This window comes from Hordeum vulgare, chromosome 6H (genome assembly GCF_904849725.1).
Source record: "Hordeum vulgare subsp. vulgare chromosome 6H, MorexV3_pseudomolecules_assembly, whole genome shotgun sequence".
Lineage (NCBI taxonomy): Eukaryota > Viridiplantae > Streptophyta > Magnoliopsida > Poales > Poaceae > Hordeum > Hordeum vulgare.
In genome coordinates this window covers 40,168,695-40,189,285 of record NC_058523.1, presented here as the reverse complement: position 1 = coordinate 40,189,285, position 20,591 = coordinate 40,168,695, and the positions used below count along the sequence as shown (strand labels likewise).

Sequence of the window (20,591 nt, the reverse complement as noted above, 5' to 3'; positions counted from 1 at the left end):
AAGGTTTTAAGCTTGGGGGAGTTGATACGTCTCCATCGTATCTACTTTTCCAAACTATTTTGCCCTTGTTTTGGACTCTAATTTGCATGATTTGAATGGAACTAACCTCGACTAACGTTGTTTTCAGCAGAATTTCCTTGGTGTTATTTTTGTGCAGAAATCAAAGTTGCTACTACTTTGCCATGCTTAATGCTTGTCACTAGGGCACGAGTGCCATGATTTCAGATCTGAAATTATTATGTTGTCACCAATATATGTGTGTTTTAGATCCGATCTTGCAAGTTGTAGTTACCTACTATGTGTTATGATTCGGCAACCCTGGAGTGACAATAACCGGAACCACTCCCGGTGATGACCATAGTTTGAGGAGTTCATGTGTTCACCAAGTGCTAATGCGTTGGTCCGGTTCTTTATTAAAAGGAGAACCTTAATATCCCGTAGTTTCCTTTTGGACCCCGCTGCCACGGGAGGGATGGACAATAGATGTCATGCAAGTTCTTTTCCCTAAGCATGTATGACGACACACGGAATGCATGCCTACATCACATTGACGAACGGGAGCTAGCCACATATCTCTCCGTGTTATAGCTGTTGCATGATGAATATCATCCAAACAAATCACCGACCCATTGCCTACGAGTTTGTCCTACTATTGTTGTTACTTGTCTTGCTCTGCTGTTGTTAGTACTATTGTTGCTGTTGTTACTTGTCTTGTTCTGCTGCTGTTACTACTGTTGCTGCTGCTGTTACTTGTCTTGCTCTGCTGCTACTGTTGCTACTATTGTCGCTTGCTACTGTTGCTACTTGCTACTGCTGTCACTACTGTTGTTCCTTGCCACTGCTGTTACTCGTTACACTGCTGCTACCTGCTACACTTTTGGTTCGCTGATCGTTGACGGGAACTGACAAGAGGCAACTTGGCGCCATTGATACAATCGTTAGGAAGAGTCTGCCGTCAAAACATCGTTTCTGACACCGTTGTTATCATACTACTTTTTTGTTACTACTTTGCTTGCAGATACTAATCTTTCAGGTGCGGTTGAATCTGACAAATTCAGCTGCTAATACTCGAGAGTATCCTCTCACCTCCTGTTTGGTAAACCAACAAATTGTGTCGAATACTCCACCCTCAAAAACTGCTGCGAACCCACGCGCTGGTGGGCCATCAACAACATTCTTCTAGTTTCATTGCCGGGGAGTGCTAGCAACATTCTTCTGGTGCCGTTGCAGGGGAAGGTTTTTTATCATCAGCATTCGTCTAGCCATCGTCAGAGATTTCAATCAGAAGGCTATGATTTTTTATCTTGACAAGTAGTCTATTCACCCCCCCCCCCCTCTAGACACGTCTTCTATCGATCCGTCATAGTCACAGTCTTGGCATGTTCGTGAGCTTGCTGGAGATCACCCCAATCTCATAGGGTGTGACCAGCAGCCAGGCTTATATAGGTGTGTTCCTCCAAAGATCACTGGATAGGATAGAATATTGTTTATATAAGCTTTGGAACACATTAAGACAGTAGTCAACCTACCATACAGTTTCTCAGAGTATTGCATCTCCAACAGAGTGGGTTAGTAAAGTAACTCCTCGCAGTTCACCACCGGCTTGTTTTCCAAGGTCCTACTTCACGGGATATCCAATCACATAGGTTGGGTTACCACCATGGAAATTCATGTAGGCCTCATACCCATCTCCCTCTATGCATTATCTATCACAACACATGATAGCCCTTTAGTAAAGGTATCTGCGAGATTCTTAGTCGTTTGGATATAATCCAACGCTATCACTCCGGAGTTTCTTAAACGCCTGACAACTTTCAATCTCATTTTTTTATGTTTGTTCGACTTCATGTTGTCCTTTGAACCCTTTTCTTTGACAATAACTGTCTGATTATCATAGTTCACAAGGATAATCGAAATCGGCTTTTCAACCACCAACAAGTCCATCAAAAAATCTCGAAGCCATTCTACTTCGACACCATATGTGTCTAATGATTTTAATTCTACTTGCATTGTCAATCTCGTTAAGATCATTTGCTTGCAAGACTTCTAGGAAACAGCACTACCCCCAAGAGTAAACATATACCCAGTAGTGGCCTTCATCTCATCAACATCAGAGATCCAATTTGCATCACTATACGCTTCAAGTATCGTCGGGTATCCGATATAGTGAAGTCCATAGTTCATGGTACCTTAGCGCATAACTCTTTCAACAACATGCCAATGTACATCACCCGGATTAGCCACAAACTGGCTCAGTTTGCTCATGGCAAACGCGATGTCATGCCTTGTTACGCTCACTAGATACATTAGTGAACCAATAATTTGAGAGTATCTCAATTCATCTTTAGTTGTGTCTTTCAACCTTCGAACGAGCAAACTAGGATCATATGGTGTTTGAGAAAAAAATGCAGTCCAAATAGCCAAAATGACTCAAAATTTTCTCAACATAGTAGGATTGCAGAAGTGTATTTCCACCCTCATCATCTCTCAATAGCTTGATGTTCAAGATAACATCAGTCACCCCCAAGGTCCTTCATCTGAAAGTTCTAAGATAAAAATGACTTAACTTCCTCAATCACTTTGAGGTTGGTTTCAAATATCAGCATGTCATCAACATACAAGCACAATATAACTTCTTCGTCCTCACCATGGCGATAGTATGCACATTTGTCGGCTTCATTAACAACGAACCCAACAGATGTCAAGGTTGCATTAAACTTCTCATGATATTGTTTAGGTTCTTGTCTCAGGCCATGTAAATATTTCAACAACTTACCCACCTTTCCTTCCTGACCATCTATTACAAAGCCATCTGGTTGTTGCATGTATATTTCCTTGTCTAGCTCTCCGTTCAGGAAAGTCGTCTTAACTTCCAACTGGTGGACGAGAAGACCATGCAAGGCCAGTCTTCTCGTCCACCTTTAGAGTGTAAATTCACTCATTTCAATTTGTATGTAGTCCCTAGTGAAATCTCTAGAAAGACTTATATTAAGGAATAGAGGAAGTACGTATCAATATGGATGTCATGTTTTATCACTACATGGATATGTATACACATGGGTATATGAATATCCAACGGGTGTGGATATGTGGAGCATCAGACTTATTCATGGACACTTTTATGGGTGCTAACGGACGGACGGGCTCCTCGATATGATTTGGATCAGCTATACCTATCCAAACCCGCCCCATTGCAATCCCTACTCGTGGGAGTCAGATTGGCTGACTTTGCATAGCAGGTGTGAACATTAAATAAAAATAAAGACACTAGGTTGGTCTACCGTGTAAAAAATACCACGGTGCCATTGTTTTATTCATGTAGGAGTGAACTGTAGTGATTAAAGTTTCTTCATCTAGCATACCCCCTAAAACTTAATTCTCTATATAAAATAGTTGGGGATACCGATACATTATCGGAGACTCACAAATGTTAAATGGAAACACGTCGATGAGAAAATACAAAAAATACTAAGCAGTTGAAAAGGTAAACTACTATCTCTGGATGGAAGATTGGTCCTCATAAATTCAGTACTAAGTAATATGGTACTATATATGATTTCCTTCTTCCAGTTGCCGAAAGGAGTGTTACATAGATTGGATTACTTCCGATCAAGAATCTTTTGGTAAGGAGATAGCTAGAGAAACAAATATTGATTGGCTAAATGGAGTGTGGTTTGTCGTCCCAAAGACCAGGCTGGTTGGACATTCATGACCTTGAGGTTAAGAATAGGACCCTACTTGGCAAATGGTTGTTTAGGTTACTAACGAAAGCTAGGGTATCGCAAGCCCTCCTAAGAAGAAAATATGTGGATTCCAAGGCATTATCCCAAGTATATTGAAATCCTGGTGATTCTTACTTTTGGGCGGGTCTAATGGCTATGAAGAAGTATTTATTCTACTATGTATCATTCTTGATTAAGGACGGCTCACAAATTAGATTCTAGGGGGATAAATGGCTAGACAATGCTACACTCCGGGAACAATTTCCAGCTCTATACAAGATTGTGCATCACAAAGGTGATACCATTGTCATGGTTTTATTTCCGCCAAATATGACGTTCAGGAGGAATTTAATTGTTCCCAGACTCCAATCATGGAAAACCCTGCTTCAATGGTTTTCCATGGTACATTTGTCACATGGGTCCGATGTATTTCGCCGGAACCTACATGGGAATGGACAATTCCCACTGGAGTCTATGTATAGAGCCTTACTCCAGTCTGATGTGCCACTCAAGATCTGGAAGATGAAGATACTTCTTAAGAATAAAATATTTGCATGGTATCTTCGTCGCGGAGTCATTCTTACTAAAGATAACCTTATTAAGAGGAATTGGCATGGATGTACACAATGTGTCTTTTGTCAGCATGACGAGACAATATTAAATTTGTTCTTCCAATGCAGATTGACTCGTTCTATAAGGTCAGTCATCCAAATAGTTTCTCGCATGTATCCTCCTTGTAGTGTTACTAATATATTTGGTAATTGGTTACATGGGATTGATCACACGCTTAGAACTCTTCTCAGTGTGGGAGCGCTTGCCGTTATTTGGCCGATTTGGCTATGTAAAAATGACAAGGTTTTCAACAATAAAAATACTTCTCTTGTGCAGGTTATCTACAGATGTACCGGGAATCTTCGTTTATGATCCTTTTTACAAAGTATGAAGGATCAAGACTTGTTTACGAAGGTATGTACACGATTGAAGGATACGTCGAGGGATACTTTTACCCAACATGGATGACAACATGATCTTAGGATTGGCCCCCCTCCGATTTAGGCGTTATTCAAACTCTCAATGTTTGTTTGTATTTCGCCTCTTTTATTATTTTTCAATTTTTGTAAGAGGAATTTGTTTGACTATGACGACTAAACCGAGTACATGAGGTGCGCTTTCAGTACTACAATGCACGAGGAGGAGGAGGTAAGCCTTGATGGTCAGGTGGTGCCTCAGAAAGATACCTTCGGATATTTGGGGTCAATGTTGCAGAAGGATAGGGATATCGATGAAGATGTGAACCATCGAATTAAAACCGGATGGCTGAAGTGGCACCAATCTTCTGGCATTCTTTGTGACAGGAGGGTGCCATAAAAGCTAAAAGGCAAGTTCTATAGGACGGGGGTCGACCCACAATGTTGTATGGCACGCTCAGTGTTGGCCGACTAAAAGACGACATGTGCAGCAGTTAGATGTGGCGAAGATGCGCATGTTGAAATGGATGTGTGACCACACAAGGAAGGACCGAATTCGGAATGATGATATACGAGATAGAGTTGGGGTAGCGCCAATTGAAGGGAAGCTTGTCCAACATCATCTGAGATGGTTTGGGCATATTCAGCGCAGGCCTCCAGAAGCCCCAGTGCATAGCGGACGACTAAAGCATGCGGATAATGTCAAAAGAGACCGGTAGACCGAACTTGACATGGAAAGAATCCATAAAAAGATATATGAATGATTGAAGCATCATCAAAGAACTAGCCATGGACAAGGATGCGTAGAAGCTTGCTATCCATGTCCCACAACCATGAGTTGGTGGCGAAATCTTATGAATTTCACCTCTATTCTACCCTAACTTGTTTAGGACTAAAGGCTTTGTTGTTGTTATTGACTTTGTTTGACTATGTGCATTCTAGTTATGTAGAGACCGGGTGTAATGCTAAAATCTTTTAAGTAATATAAAACGCTTCTTATCAAAAAATATGAAGTACTTGTTTCATGCATTTTATCAAACACCTACTCACCTAGCAACCAGAGGCCTTACTCCCCTAGCCAAACCGGATCGAACAAATCACAGATCGACCATCTTCACAACCAGAGGATAAAACAAATCACGAATCGCTGCTAGCATGTTACCCACTCTTTATGATCAAAGCACCGAAAAGAGGTTATTGGTCTTCCAAGATGAAAAATTGACAAATAGACCTCTTTTTTACAACGAAACTTGAACTGTCATTCAGTGACTCAAAAAAAATGAAATGGAAGTTGCAGAAAAACACTACTGGATTCGGATGGCTTTACAGCAAATTATAATCACTATCAATGCACACTGATGAAACCAAGTGAAAACAGCCGTGGATGGAAAAGGAACAACTATTACAAGAGAAATGCTGAGGCGGCATTTCTGTCGACATCACAGCTTTATATTACACTGGCGCTGTTATACACTACTATTTCTTCTGTCTGTGTTCGATAAAACAGGGAGTCTAGTACAGAAGACGAGAGAACCAGAATCACCTCCGCTGCTTGGATGATCCTCTCGACTTGCTCGCCGCGCCCCTAGGGGGTTTTTTCTTGGCCTTGGGCGCCTCGCACTTGGGGCACAGCCAGTCATCGTCAGGGACGTGGTCCAGGGGCGGGTCGCAGCAGTCGATGTGCATGCCGACCCCGCAGCCGACCGTGCCATCCTCGCTGCCACAGATCAGCATCACCTCCGCCCGGTCTGTGCTCCCGCAGGCTGCACAGCTCAGGTCATCGTCACCATCGTCCTCGGATGCTTCCAGGTTATCCATGGCCACCTCCTGCTGACTCTTCAGCAGCTTGTCCAGGGACTTGGTGGCCAGACGGCTCGTCTTGAAGAGGACATGCGTGTCCAGGGGGTAGCCAGGCTTGCAGACGTACTCGACCAGATAGTCGGCGCTGACGCACGGGATGTCGTGACGGATGAACTCTTGGACCCATGCGTCCGCGCTGGGCATGCCTGCTGAGATCACGGCGAAATCGACGCCGGAGTTCAGGAACCGAGTGTATGGCGGGGAAGTTGCTAGGATGTTGCCGTCGCCTGCACGCACCGCACGCTTCACCGTATCCTGGTAGGGATGAACAGAGAAGTTCTTAAGATGAACTGGAGGATCAATAACTATGGAACCTCCAAATATGCAGGGGCTAGATAAGCTCACAATGCATGCATTGCTTCGTCAGAAATACTTTAGCACTGATCATTTTGTCAGGTAAGTCGATTGACAAGAAAGACTCACCAGTGATGGAGCAATGAGCTGTCCGTAGATGACTATCTGCATTCCATAGAAGGCACCATGACCCATCTGCTGCCTTAGAACACGCCATTTCCTGGGAGCTTCAAAGCTAATCGTCTCACCCTCATTGAGGCCCGTACCAGACCATTCAAATGGCTCTTCAGCCAATAACTTGCCAGCCTCATTGCAAGAGGTCAAGTAATCACTCTTGAGGATCCACCTATTTCAGGAGAAACAAAGCTAACATTCAGATTTGTGACATGACAGGCTTTAGCAAGATAGTAGGTAGGCAAGACAAAAGGGAAGTCACATACACATGTCGCAAACATGTCAATTTGTCCTATTAAGCAGTATATTATTTTCTTTCTGGTCTCATTGATGAAGGACTATAAAATAAGTCAATAAGAAACTATTGACTGTACTGCAAAATTTAAGTTCGTAAGGATCTAGATCACAGTGTTACCTGCCTGCAGCAGCTGCCGCAAAAAACTTCTCAGTTCTCCTGAGGGGGGTCGGGGCAATAAAATGTGTTGCTTGATATGACCAATGATGTGAATCCCTGCAAACTCGTCCCTTCAGGCGTCTAAGTATTGACCTATAATCTTTTCTCTGATGACGATGTCCACTTAAAATAAAGCATGCAGGGTCCAATGTGATCAAGGTTCCAGCACCATTTCCTTCTATCCCTCCATGCTTGTCAACAACATCTGTGTTGTTCTTCATTGCTTCCAAAGCAAATTTGGAATTCAGATCACCATTTCCACGATTGGATTCGAAGGCAAATTTGGAATTCAGATCATGGTTTTGTCGGTTCTCATTGTCATGGTCCGAAGGAGTTTTATTTGTTGCCCTAGATCTCAGCTTAGAATTGTGCGTTCCTTCTGACTTGTCTATGGTGACGGTATCTTTGCTACCATGGTCTTGTCGGTTCTCAGTGTCATGGTCTGAAGCAGGAGCTTTATTTCTTCCCCTACTCCTCAACTTAGAATTGTGCATTCCTTCTGACTTGTCTACGGTGACAGTATCTTTGCCACCATGGTCTTGCTGGTTCTCATTGTCATGCTCTGAAACAGGAGTTTTATTTCTTGCACTAGATCTCAACTTAGAATTGCGAGTTCCTTCTGACTTGTCTACAGTGACAGTATCTTTGCTGCCATGGTCTTGTCGGTTATCGTTGTCATGGTCAGAAGCAGGAGCTTGATTTCTTTTACTGCATCTCAACTTAGAAGTGTGCATTCCTTCTGACTTGTCTATCCCTCCATGCTTGTCAAGCATATCTGTTTTATTCTTCTTTGATTTCAAAGCAAATTTGGAATTCAAACCACCATTTCCGCAACTGGTTCTAGAACTGAGATCACCATGGTCTTGTTGGTTATCATTATCATGCTCTGAAGCAGGAGCCTTATTTCTTCTACTACCTCTCAACTTGGAATTGTGCATTCCTTCTGACTTGTCTACAGCGGCAGTATCTTTAAAAGACAATACAGATACGTCTCTCACACCATCATTATTGCCCTTCAGGGAGTCTTGGTCAGCAGTTGCTTTCTCGATATTGCATGCACTGTCTATTCTCTCTGATGAGAGTGCTTTAGCTGCAGATGCAATGCTACTACCAATTTTGCCATGCTTGCTGCCTGACTTGTCTTCCATATTTTTTATTTTCCTCTTGGCAACCACTTTCCTAACTCTAGTTCTCAATATTTTCTCAGGGGAAACTGTGCCACAACCATCCACACTTGCACTGCTTGAAAGCTTTTTAGGGTCATCTTTAACATTTTCTGAAGGAAACAAGTCATCAAACAGTGACTCTGCAGGGACTGTTTCAGCTTTATCAACTTGTGGTTCAAACAGTGACTCTGCAGGGACTGTTTCAGCTTTATCAACTTGTGGTTCAACGGTCGTGCTGGTGTCAGAATTTCGAGACTTCTTAACAACTGTATTTTTCACTCTCGTACTAAGCAACTTGTTGGGTGACTTTCTTCCATGTTCATCATCATTTGCACTGCTGCAAAACCTCTTAGGTTCTGTCTCAATATTTTCGTGAGAAATCACCTTACTCGACTCCAAATCAGATCCTAGATGTGCATCATTTAATCTGGTTTGAACACTTTGCCGTCTCTTCGCAAGGACACTTCTCGCTCCACCAACTGGAACCTTCTTTGGAGGTGTTGTTTTTCTTTCTGTTGCACTTGCACTACTGGTGTTCTTTTCAGATGTTGCACCAGCATGCTGATGAGGAATCATTTTGCCAGTCTCTGATTCAGAAACTACTGCCTTACCATTGTCAACCACTGATACATCAACCCCCATGCTAGCACCACGGAGCCTCTTGGCACCTGCATTCCTTGAATTAGGAGTTGCTATGTTCTGTGGTACCATGAGGGCCTCACTTGAGGAATGGATCTCGATATTTTCATGAGAAGTCAGCTTACTCAACTCCAAATCAGATCCTACATGTGCATCATTTGCCTTAGTGTGAACACTCTGTTGCCTCTTTGCAAGAACACCTTTTCTCACTCCACCAACTGGAACCTTCTTTGGGGACATTGCTTTTCTTTCTGTTGCACTTGCACTACTGGTACCCTTTTCAGAGGTTGCACCAGCATGTTGGTGAGGAATCATTTTGTCAGTCTCTGGTTCAGAAACTACTGCCTTACCATTGCCAACCACTGATCCATCAACCTCCGCGTTAGCACTGCGGGGCCTCTTGGCACCTGCATTCCTTGCGCTAGGCGTTGTTATGTTCTTTTGCAGCATCAGGGTCTCGTCTGAGGAATGGATCTCAATAGTTTCCTCAGATGTCACCTTAGTCGACTCCAAATTGGATCCTACATGTGCATCATTTACCTTAGTGGGAACACTATGTTGCTTCTTAGCAAGGGCACTCGCCACTCTGCTAAGTGGAACCTTCTGCGGTGATGTTGTTTGTTTTTTTGTTGTACTTGCACTACTGGAACCATTTTTAGAGATCACAGCAGCATACTGGTAAGGAATCGTTTTTTCAATCCCTGATTCAGAAACCTCTGCATTGACATTGTTAACAACTGATCCATCAACCTCCATGCTAGCACTGTTAGCACCTGCATTCATTGCTATAGGAGTTGCCATGTTCTTTGGTACTGTGAGGATCTCATCTGGGGAATGGGAATGATCGTTAGCAGAAACTTTCATCCTGCTTGAGCTTGGGGTGCCCAATGCGCCAGTTGCAATGTCTGTACCAACATATTTGTATTCTGCTGGCTGGGCCTGATTTGGATTGTCCAAATCTCTTACTGCAACTTCCTCTCTATTGCCACTGATAACAGAAGGAGTTTGAACGGGAGCACCACTATCAGTGTTAGCAGAACTTGCCAACCTACTAATGATAGGAGTGCCTTGAGCTGTGATATGATGTGTCTTGTTGACTACATTTTCTTCCTTTCTGATATGATCTGGGGTGTTCAGATGTCTATCCACAGCCATATTTTGATTATCACTGGGAATAATTGGTGCTGGCCTGGTCGGTACATCGACCACAGAATTGTGAGAAGTTCCTATGCTGTTTTTTGGGTTGGGAGTGTGCTTAACTCCAGATCTGCTGTTGAATGGCGTTCGAGCATCTACTTCATCTTCTGAATCCTTGGCTTGCGCCTCCATTATCTCTAGTTCCCAACTACTGAATAAATAAATAGACAGAATTAATTTCCCTAACGAGTATTATAGTGAGAAGATTAAATCAGAACATGGATACAATCAAAGTTGAAAAGAGAACTCAAAAGAAGTATGCAGCTGTACTTTTACTTGCCTCTTGTTATAATCATCTACTGGAAGAATTTCCCATGACTTTAAACTGCAAAGGGAAATAATAATAATATAAGGATATTTAACATGTGAGCTTTATAGTTAAGATTACAAAGAAAAGCTGATGTGCAATACCAATCTTCTAACCACTGGTGATTAGCAAGCTTGATCCCCAACCTTTTGGCAAGCTCGTACTTCTCACCTAGTTCATTTTAAAAAAATGAGATGTTACATTCAAGGAGCATATAACAATTTCTCACATCATGATATACTCATGCACAAAGAAATGATCCAAAACAGACATTCGATGGGTATGGTGTGATTTATTTCATGTTACTGAGAAGCCTATGTTTCATTAGAGGCTTTCTAAACAATACAAATAGTGACTTTTCTTCCCAAGATACATGGCACGTTTTTTACCAAATCTCGCAACTTCTCTTATGTTCATCATTAGACACTATATAAAGGTCTTCCTCTCCAATTTCTATTACCAGAAACCAGTAGTTCAAACTACAAGGGCGGCCAAAAACAGAAAAAAAAAAGTGAAAATCAGGAGCACGCAGGAATCATATTTTGTACACCACACATATCAAGGGCTGTCTATGATCATGAGATTACTTTTCATATGACTCACATAAAGACAAGAAAAGCAAAGACTGACAATGTGATGCCATGTATGCATTCAAGTAGTGTTCAACCACAATCACATCGAAGATTCTTACTTCAACATTGCCAATTGCATCTAGGCTCGATCAAGCCTAAAACATGAACAAGAGTGGTTGATTTTTTTTTATTAAATTGGCTAGCTAAGTCTTGAACGCAAGGTATCATATTGAGCTTTATACTCCAACTAGTTCACCCAAAATCCTAATCTGATGACAAACTTAAGAAACAAATGTGACATCAAGATACGAATTTGGGTATAACATTCTTACTCGACCACAGAGTTAAAGAAAAGAAAATACTGACAGTGTGATGCCATCGGTGCGTTCAAGTAGTGTTCAGACACCAAATGACATCAAAGATTCTTACTTCAACATCGCCACTATTGTCTAGGCTCCCTCTAGCCTACAACGTGAACTAGAGTGGCTAGATTTTTTTTATTAAATTGCCTAGCCAAGTCTTGAACTCAAGGTATTATATCAGGTTTTATACTTCAACTAGTTCACCCAAAATCCTAATCTGATGACAAACTTGAGGAACAAATGTGACATTAGAGTTAGTTCTTAGCAACAAATCTATAAACGTTACATATAAAACAAAGAACCACAGATAACAGTAAGAAATAAAATCTTAATGTCCGCTCTTGCAAATGCATGGCCATTACTACTCCCTCTGTTGCTAAATATAAGTATTTTTAGAGATTCCGGTACGAACTACATACAGATTTATAGACATACTTTAGAGTGTAGATTCACTCATTTTGCTCCGTATGTAGCCCGTAGTGGAATCTCTAAAAAGACTTATATTTAGCAACGCAGAAAGTACACGACAACATCAATGAAGGTGTGCCGAGGGAAAAGCAGCAAAATTAAAATGACCTATCTATGCATATTTACGGCACTGGCTGGCTGCTAAAAGCAACAAACCTTCAAATTTATAGCAAACAAGATGAGTGACTACGTGTCCCAACAAAGGCTTGGAGAAATGTGCGCCCATCAAAGAGACCATTTTCTGCATTAAGAATGAAAAGGGGGGCGGTATTATAAGTCAGGATATGTATATAACTGGTGAAGCATAAATTCCATAACTCAACTACATCTCAAGAATCTGCCCACAAATTCCACAAAAATAAGGTGCTAGGAAAACAGCATAAGGACAAGGGAACAAAATTATCCTCAAGGCTACATATATGGCACCCATGTGCTAGGTAGAAAACAAATACTAACTAGAGAGTATCTGCTATAGAAAAAAAAACATAGGTTTGTATGTTAGGGTCCAATGAACTCTAAACTCACTGAATACTACAAAGTAATCAGAATGATAGCATGTTCACCATCTGAGTGTCAGTGTATTATTATAGTTACTCGTGAGTGGGACACGGTTCTTTCGGGTTGAGCTGACCCAGCCAAAAGCAAAATTCACTTCTGAAGCATATGCGCTCAATGTTACATGATCTATACACTTCCACTTAAATCGTTACTGTGATGATTAAAATATTTTAGGGATCATCGGTCATGATGCTATGAAGGCAAAAGAAAGCTCTAGAATGGTATTACAAGTCAAAAAATTGACAGCACAACACAATGTGACAAAAACTTCACCTTGATGTGTTAATCTTAAAGGGAATCAACTAAAGGTTGGCATAGCTCATGTTTCAGGATTTTTCACTAGGGAGATACGAGGATACGAGTGGCAAGGTGTTACCATAATATCTTCACGGTCATTCCTTTGATACCCCGTCAGACAAATCTGCAGCGAGTCGCTGCCTGGTATGCCGTTCAAATCTTTCGTTGGCCAGTAAATAACCTGGCAAAGAAAAGAAAAAAAGTCCTGCTTCATCAGGAAACCAAACCAGTGACAGGAGTGCGGCTAACATATCACTAGCAAGGAGATGGACCCTGTCGGCGTCGGCGAGAAAACCCCGGTCGAGGCTATCGTCCACCCAGAGCTCGCTGACGACCCTGTTCCCTTGCGCCCGCGCCGCCGCGCACACGGGGTCGTCCTGCACACGCAGAGCACCAAATCGGTCCCAGATCCCCCAAGAAACCCACCGCGGAAAAGAAACAAGAAGCGGGAGAGCCGTGGCAGGCGAGACTCACGTAGACGCGGCCGCACGCGACGACGTGTGTGCAGCCGCCGCCGAGCCGCCCGGCGTCGGCGCCGCCGCGCCGCACCATCTCCGACCGGTACTGCAGGAAAGGCGGCGACGGTGGTTAGCGTCGGGGGGAGAGGGGAGGGGGCGAGGTCGGGGGGCGGAGGCGCGCACCTGGGACTCGGAGACGTTGTCGAAGCCGACGAGGAAGAAGCGGACGCCGGCGAAGAGGTCGCGGTCGTCGTAGTCGTCGTCGCCGGCGGGGGAGGCCATGGCGGGCGGTCAGGGCCGGAGGGGGGGGGGGGGGGTCTGGATCGGAGGGGGGGCTAGGGTTGGGTTGGGGGGGTGTTGCGCGGTGGTGTGCTGGAAACCTGGAGGGTCGGCGCCGTGCCGGGGAAGATTTGGAAGGGGGGGAGGGAAATGGGGATTTTGGTTTTCGGGGTTTGGGAGGGAACGGCAGCAAAAAATTCGACACCCCTAGGCGGTCGCGTGGCACGTTCGCGTCTGCCACGTAGCTGCAACCGGTGAAATAAATCGGGAGAAGGCATGTGGGTCTCATCGTAATTTTGTTTTAAATGTTATCTGGCGAACGTTCGTCAGGTGGCCATGTTCTGACGAACGCCTCTAAAACGGTCAAATCTGGACCTGATGGTGGCACTTTTCTCTCAAAACCTCCCTCCATGTTAGGCTGGCCATAATGGGAGTATCATATAGTAGTTGTTAGAGTGAAACGAGATTGAATGAAAGTGAATGGACGATTAGTCCTGATTTCTATTGATTCTCAAGTATATATACATCTGGAAGAGATGCGAAGAAGAGGTGTTTGTTCGGAGGCATCCCTCCAGAACAGGTGTCTGTTGGCAATAAAGAGAGAAACACGACTGTTCGGGGTTGGACACATTCCTTGGCTAATTAATCTACTAATTAATTTCTAACACTCCCCCTTGTACAACACCGCTCCTTGAATGTTTCATCATTGAAAGCTTCTTGCATATAGATCTTCCATCTTGAGAAATCTTCGAGATAATCTTAAGAGTCTCCCCCAAAAATCTTGTGGGAAAAATATGAAGAGAATAGAGTAAATATGTTGCTAAAACTCTTTCATACCCAGTGAGAAAAATAAGGAGAAAATGATGCAACATATGATGATCATTGTCTCTTGATAACTCATATGAGAAAACCTTTGAAGAAGGAGAGAACTCATTGATAAGCTTAGGGAACAATTAGTATGTCTTGAGTACTTCCTTTAAAAATCCTGGTAAGGAAAATAGAAAGTATGACATATTATCTTTGAGAAGATATTGCCTCACTAAAAACCATTATGAGAAACTTTAAAAGAAAGCTCATAAGGGAAAAGAGTGCAATCGTACATGCCATTGAAAACTCCTTTAAAACCGAGTGGGAAAAAATACAAGGAGAAAATGATATGGCATATAAAGACACTTGTGTTTATATTGTCTCGTTAAAAACTTTTATGAGGAACCATTTGGGGAAAACTCATCAAGGGAAAAATAATACAATATATGCAACCTGATGATTGTTAATAGGTTATAGTTTGGGAGATTACTCCCCCTGAACTTTGCAAATATGAAGGACGTCTCATACCAATTCCATTGACATGAACATGAGATTGTGTATAATCTTTTGGATTATAACAATATTTTGTTTGCAAATTATTTCCTCACTTTTTTATAATCCGTGAGGATAAGTAATTTCCGAGCAATGTGATTTATGATATTGCTCTTCATATAACCTATAGGTATTGAGTAACACAAGTGGAGGTACCTTGATAAATCAAGTTATGTGATTCTCATGAATCTCAACCACATGATTTTGAGTGTGGTTAACCATTATACTAAGTTATGCACACTTTGCAATGCCTTTAGATAAAGCAATTATGTTAGAATGATAACTGGAAATAACCATTAAAATCCATTTGTATGACTTTCATGTGAAGGCTCTTCCAGCAAATTCAGTCATTGATATGGCGTCATTGGGATCAAATAAAGAGCCAATATCATTACATCATATCATGGTCATATCTTCTATTTCCTGATTGAAATATTCAAGATTTACTGTAATCTTCATATATAAGATGATAGTGCTTATTTTTTGGGAACGTCGCATGGGAAAAAAAATCCTACGCGCATGAAGACCTATCATGGTGATGTCCATCTATGAGAGGGGATTTGGATCTACGTACCCTTGTAGATCGCACAGCAGGAAGCGTTAAGAAACGCGGTTGATGTAGTGGAACGTCCTCACGTCCCTCGATCCGCCCCGCGAACCGTCCCACGAACCGTCCCGCGATCCATCCCACGATCCGCTCCGATCTAGTGCCGAACGGACGACACCTCTGCGTTCAGCACACGTACAGCTCGACAATGATCTCGGCCTTCTTGATCCAGCAAGAGAGACGGAGAGGTAGATGAGTTCTCCGGCAGCGTGACGGCGCTCCGGAGGTTGGTGATGATCTATCTCAGCAGGGCTCCGCCCGAGCTCCGCAGAAATATGATCTAGAGGAAAAACCGTGGAGGTATGTGGTCAGGCTGCCGTGGCAAAGTTGTCTCAAATCAGCCCTAATACCTTAGTATATATAGGAGGGAGGGGGAGGACCTTGCCTTGAGGCTCAAGGGAGCACCAAGTGGTCAGCCGAAGGGGGGAGGAGGAATCCTCCTCCAATCCTAGTCCAACTACGATTGGAAAGTGGAGTCCTTCCCTTCCTTCCCACTTACCCTTTTTTTCTCTTTGATTTTCTTTATCTCCTGCGCAAGGGCCCTCTTGGGCTTGCCCACCAGCCCACTAAGGGCTGGTGTGGCACCCCTAAGGCCTATGGGCTTCCCCCCGGGTGGGCTCCCCCCCCCCCCGGTGAACATCCGGAACCCATTCGTCACTCCCGGTACATTCCTGGTAATGCCGAAAAACTTTCCGGTAATCAAATGAGGTCATCCTATATATCAATCTTCGTCTCCGGACCATTCCGGGAACCCTCATGATGTCCGTGATCTCATCCAGGACTCCGAACAACATTCGGTAACCAACCATATAACTCAAATACGCATAAAACATCGTCGAACCTTAAGCGTGCAGACCCTGCGGGTTCGAGAACTATGTAGACATGACCTGAGGGACTCCTCGGTCAATATCCAACAGCGGACCTGGATGCCCATATTGGATCCTACATATTCTACGAAGATCTTATCGATTGAACCTCGGTGCCAAGGATTCATATAATTCCGTATGTCATTCCCTTTGTCCTTCGGCATGTTACTTGCCCGAAATTCGATCGTCGGTATCCGCATACCTATTTCAATCTCGTTTACCGGCAAGTCTCTTTACTCATTCCGTAATACAAGATCCCGTAACTTACACTAAGTCACATTGCTTGCAAGGCTTGTGTGTGATGTTGTATTACCGAGTGGGCCCCGGGATACCTCTCTGTCACACGGAGTGACAAATCTCAGTCTTGATCCATACTAACTCAACGGGAACCTTCGGAGATACCTGTAGAGCATCTTTATAGTCACCCAGTTACGTTGTGACGTTTGATACACACACGGCATTCCTCCGGTGCCAGTGAGTTATATGATCTCATGGTCATAGGAATAAATACTTGACACGCAGAAAACAGTAGCAACAAAATGACACGATCAACATGCTACGTTTATTAGTTTGGGTCTAGTCCATCACATGATTCACCTAATGATGTGATCCAGTTATCAAGCAACAACATCTTGTACATAGTCAGAAGACCTTGACTATCCTTGATCAACTGGCTAGCCAACTAGAGGCTTGCTAGGGACAGTGTTTTGTCTATGTATCCACACATGTATATAAGTCTTCATTCAATACAATTATAGCATGGATAATAAACGATTATCTTGATACATGAATTATAATAATAACTTTATTTATCATTGCCTCTAGGGCATAATTCCAACACTTATATCAACCATATACCTTTTGTTTGGATTGCACTCCGAATAAATATAGCAAATATAGTGTCAGGCCTGACGTAGTTTGCAAGTATACGAGTGGACATTATTGAAATATAGAACTTCAGGTCCTAGTATCACTTCATTATCACCCCTAGGTATGAATGGATTTGTACCTTATCAGAGGTAGTATGACCATACATGTATTTTATTGTTATGATATATCCACACTGAACTTCTCGTATATGTTTTGAATATATGTAGACTGATACGTATTCTTAATAGAATGCTCAAGTTGTAAACTTAAGCTAAATTTGGTTGAATCCAAATTTTCCGTCTTGAGATGATTTTATGTATGTTTAGGTCTTGTAGAGACATTGATGATGAAATCATCGATATACACTGAGGTGATATAAGGAATTCAAATTTGGTATTCCTTTGTTAACACATAAACAATCATCATTGAGTAATCCTTCGGAAGAAGAAAATCATTTAGTCGGTAGTATCATATGATTTCCGACTATTTTGAGCCATAGAGTGACTTCTGAAATTTTACACAAATATGTTGCGATTTATTTTGGATTTGGAATTGTAAGCCCATCACGGACTTCGTTATAAATTTCCAAAACGAGTAACTCATATGAGTATGTAGTTACTGCATCCATTAACTGCATGGATAATATTATTTGTACTACCAATGATATTTATTATCGAAACTTAATTCCACTCATACCAAGAGTGCATGTTACATCATAATTTGATGTCGGGTCTCACCGTGAACCCTTTTGCTACAAGCCTCGCTTTCTCACCACCTCATTGACTTTGTCTATGAATGAGAAGTTTTTAGTATTCCATATGGAAGATACTTATGAGGAGTAGGTATTACTATGGTAAATACCACTCTTTGATGAGGGAGTGTTAGAGCATATATCTCCATATGTGGTTTTGGTAATTGATGACAATTCCAATGGACTAATGGTTGCCTTAAGTTATATTTATAGGATTTGTCCATAGGCACTTCTTGAAGTCCATCTGTCGGGTTCAAGGAGTTTATATGATGACCAAGATGTTATTCAAGGTGTGCTTCCATTGGGCCTGCGTCAAAAGGAAGATCTCATACAACCCATGAAGGATGACGTCAAGTGGTGATCGTCATCAAGATTGTGGTGTGCAAGTTCAAGTGGATCAGCACGAATATATCATTGAAACTGTTGTCAATGATCATGTCTTGATAAGGACAACCTCATGTGCTAACAAGGACAAGATCAAGATAAGCATTCCTGAGCACTACATGCTTGATTCTTGTGGATGTTCACATGGTGGACAAATGAAGATGAATACATAGGCTAGGCTTTCCGCATTGTGTGTGGGAGAGCTACTTGAAGACTTCATCATGTCTTGCTTTCAACTTGAGCCAAGAAGGAACAACAACATCAAGCTCAAGTGAAAGGGCAAACTCAAAGGTATCAGTTCCTTTGACGTTAGTGGTGCGGAGTAATGATCAACGAATAAAAGTATACACTCAAGTATGGATCATCAATACTCTTTTATGATTCTTGAGTCCTTAGGGATCCCGCACTATTAAGAGGGGATCACAGGTTTTGCGATGAACTTGCTCAAACTACATCTTCAGTTTCTGCTCAGACCACATCTCCACTGCTTTGCTGTTATCTGAAAACAGAACCAGTGCCTCGGACTTCCGGCTTCCTCCGGACGTCCGAGGACCGGACGACCGACTAGTTCGGAAATCTGGAATCCTATACCAGAGAAATCAGAGCCATATAACTCGGACTTCCGGCTTCCTCCGGACGTCCGAGGACCGGACGACCGACTAGTTCGGAAATCTGGAATCCTATACCAGAGAAATCAGAGCCATATAACTCAGACTTCCGGCTCCCTCCGGACGTCCGAGGCCCGGATGTCCGGCCAAGTCCCGGAAATCCGGAAGCCTGCACCAGTAGAAGTTGAGTTCTATATCTCGGACTTCCGGCTCCCTCCGGACGTCCGAGGCCCGGATGTCCGGCCAAGTCCCGGAAATCCGGAAGCGTGCACCAGTAGAAGTTGAGTTCTATATCTCGGAAATCCGACTCCCTCCGGACGTCCGAGCGCCGAACGTCCGACACCCGTCGGAAATCCGGAAACTACCACCAGTAGAAGTTGAGCTGTATAACTCGGATTTCCGGTCCTCTCCGGACGTCCGGTGGCTGATAAATTCAACATAGGTTTAGTCGTATCTACAGGCCTCGGACGACCGACCCCTGTCGGACGTCCGGTCGCTGTTTAATTCAAAATAGTTTCAGTCGTATCTACAGGCCTCGGACGACCGACTCCTGTCGGACGTCCGACCCCCTCGCGGACGCCCGGACTTCCGACAACCATCGGACGTCCGGACCCTGTGTGACTTAAAGTGTCCCCAACGGCTCTTTTTCTCTCCCCTCTATAAATACCCCCCTCCCACTTCGTGAGAGGGTCGCCCAACACAGCCTTATCCTCATAAGAACACATTTCCACCTCACACACATTTGCTCACTTCAAATCATAGATCCCAAGAGCATTTGTGAGCCCCTTTGAGAGTTGTTCCAATCAAAAGATAGATCGTCTCCCTCTCCTTCTCTCAACCCAAGCTATTTGTGATTTGAGCAAGTTTTGAGCATTCCCCGTGATCTTGTTACTCTTGGAGGTTGGAGACTCCTAGGCGGTAGGAGTTCTTCGGAGAGGAATCAATTCGTGTGATTTCCCCCGGAAAAGTTTGTGAGGGTTTGGAAGCCACCTCAAAGGCTTACCACTAGTGGCTGAGAAACGCCTTTGTGGTGTTATCTCAAAGGGAGAATAGGGTGAGCCTTCATGGCGTTGGTGTGCCTTCGTGGTAACATCCACCTCTCTAACGGTGACTAGCTTCCCTCCAAGGAAGTGAACATCGGGATACATCCTCGTCTCAGTGACCTTGGTTATCCTTAACCCTAACTCCTTACTTGTGGTTTACTTGTGTTATTTGGGCATACATACATTGCATATTGGTTGTGCTCATTATATTGTGTTGGCTATTTCTTGTACAAGATTAATCATTCAAGCATACCCTCTATATCCACACGTTCATACTTGCAGCCCTTGATATGTTGTGTTGATATAGTGTGATCTAGTATCTTGTGTT

General features: G+C 43.1%; 1 protein-coding gene across 1 annotated transcript; it reads right to left on the bottom strand.

Annotated features, from left to right (window-relative positions):
* Window positions 1-6,180: 6,180 nt before the first annotated feature.
* LOC123406037 (BRCT domain-containing protein At4g02110-like) lies at window positions 6,181-13,590 on the bottom strand. The gene is made up of 9 exons (XM_045099538.1): window positions 13,513-13,590; window positions 13,311-13,415; window positions 13,118-13,219; window positions 12,340-12,424; window positions 10,886-10,952; window positions 10,755-10,799; window positions 7,434-10,625; window positions 6,974-7,190; window positions 6,181-6,805 (listed from the first exon to the last, which is right to left on the bottom strand). The coding sequence occupies exons 1-9, from the start codon at window positions 13,588-13,590 to the stop codon at window positions 6,230-6,232; spliced, it is 4,467 nt and encodes a 1,488-aa protein (XP_044955473.1). The 3' UTR covers window positions 6,181-6,229.
* Window positions 13,591-20,591: the final 7,001 nt, after the last annotated feature.

Excerpts from the sequence above, each read along its gene's own strand:
- LOC123406037 (XM_045099538.1), bottom strand. The coding sequence starts at position 13,590 with ATGGTGCGGCGCGGCGGCGCCGACGCCGGGCGGCTCGGCGGCGGCTGC. Across the intron at positions 12,425-13,117 it reads ATGACCGTGAAGATATTATG|AAAATGGTCTCTTTGATGGG; the intron begins GTAACACCTTGC and ends TTCTTAATGCAG. Across the intron at positions 6,806-6,973 it reads AGCTCATTGCTCCATCACTG|GATACGGTGAAGCGTGCGGT; the intron begins GTGAGTCTTTCT and ends CATCCCTACCAG.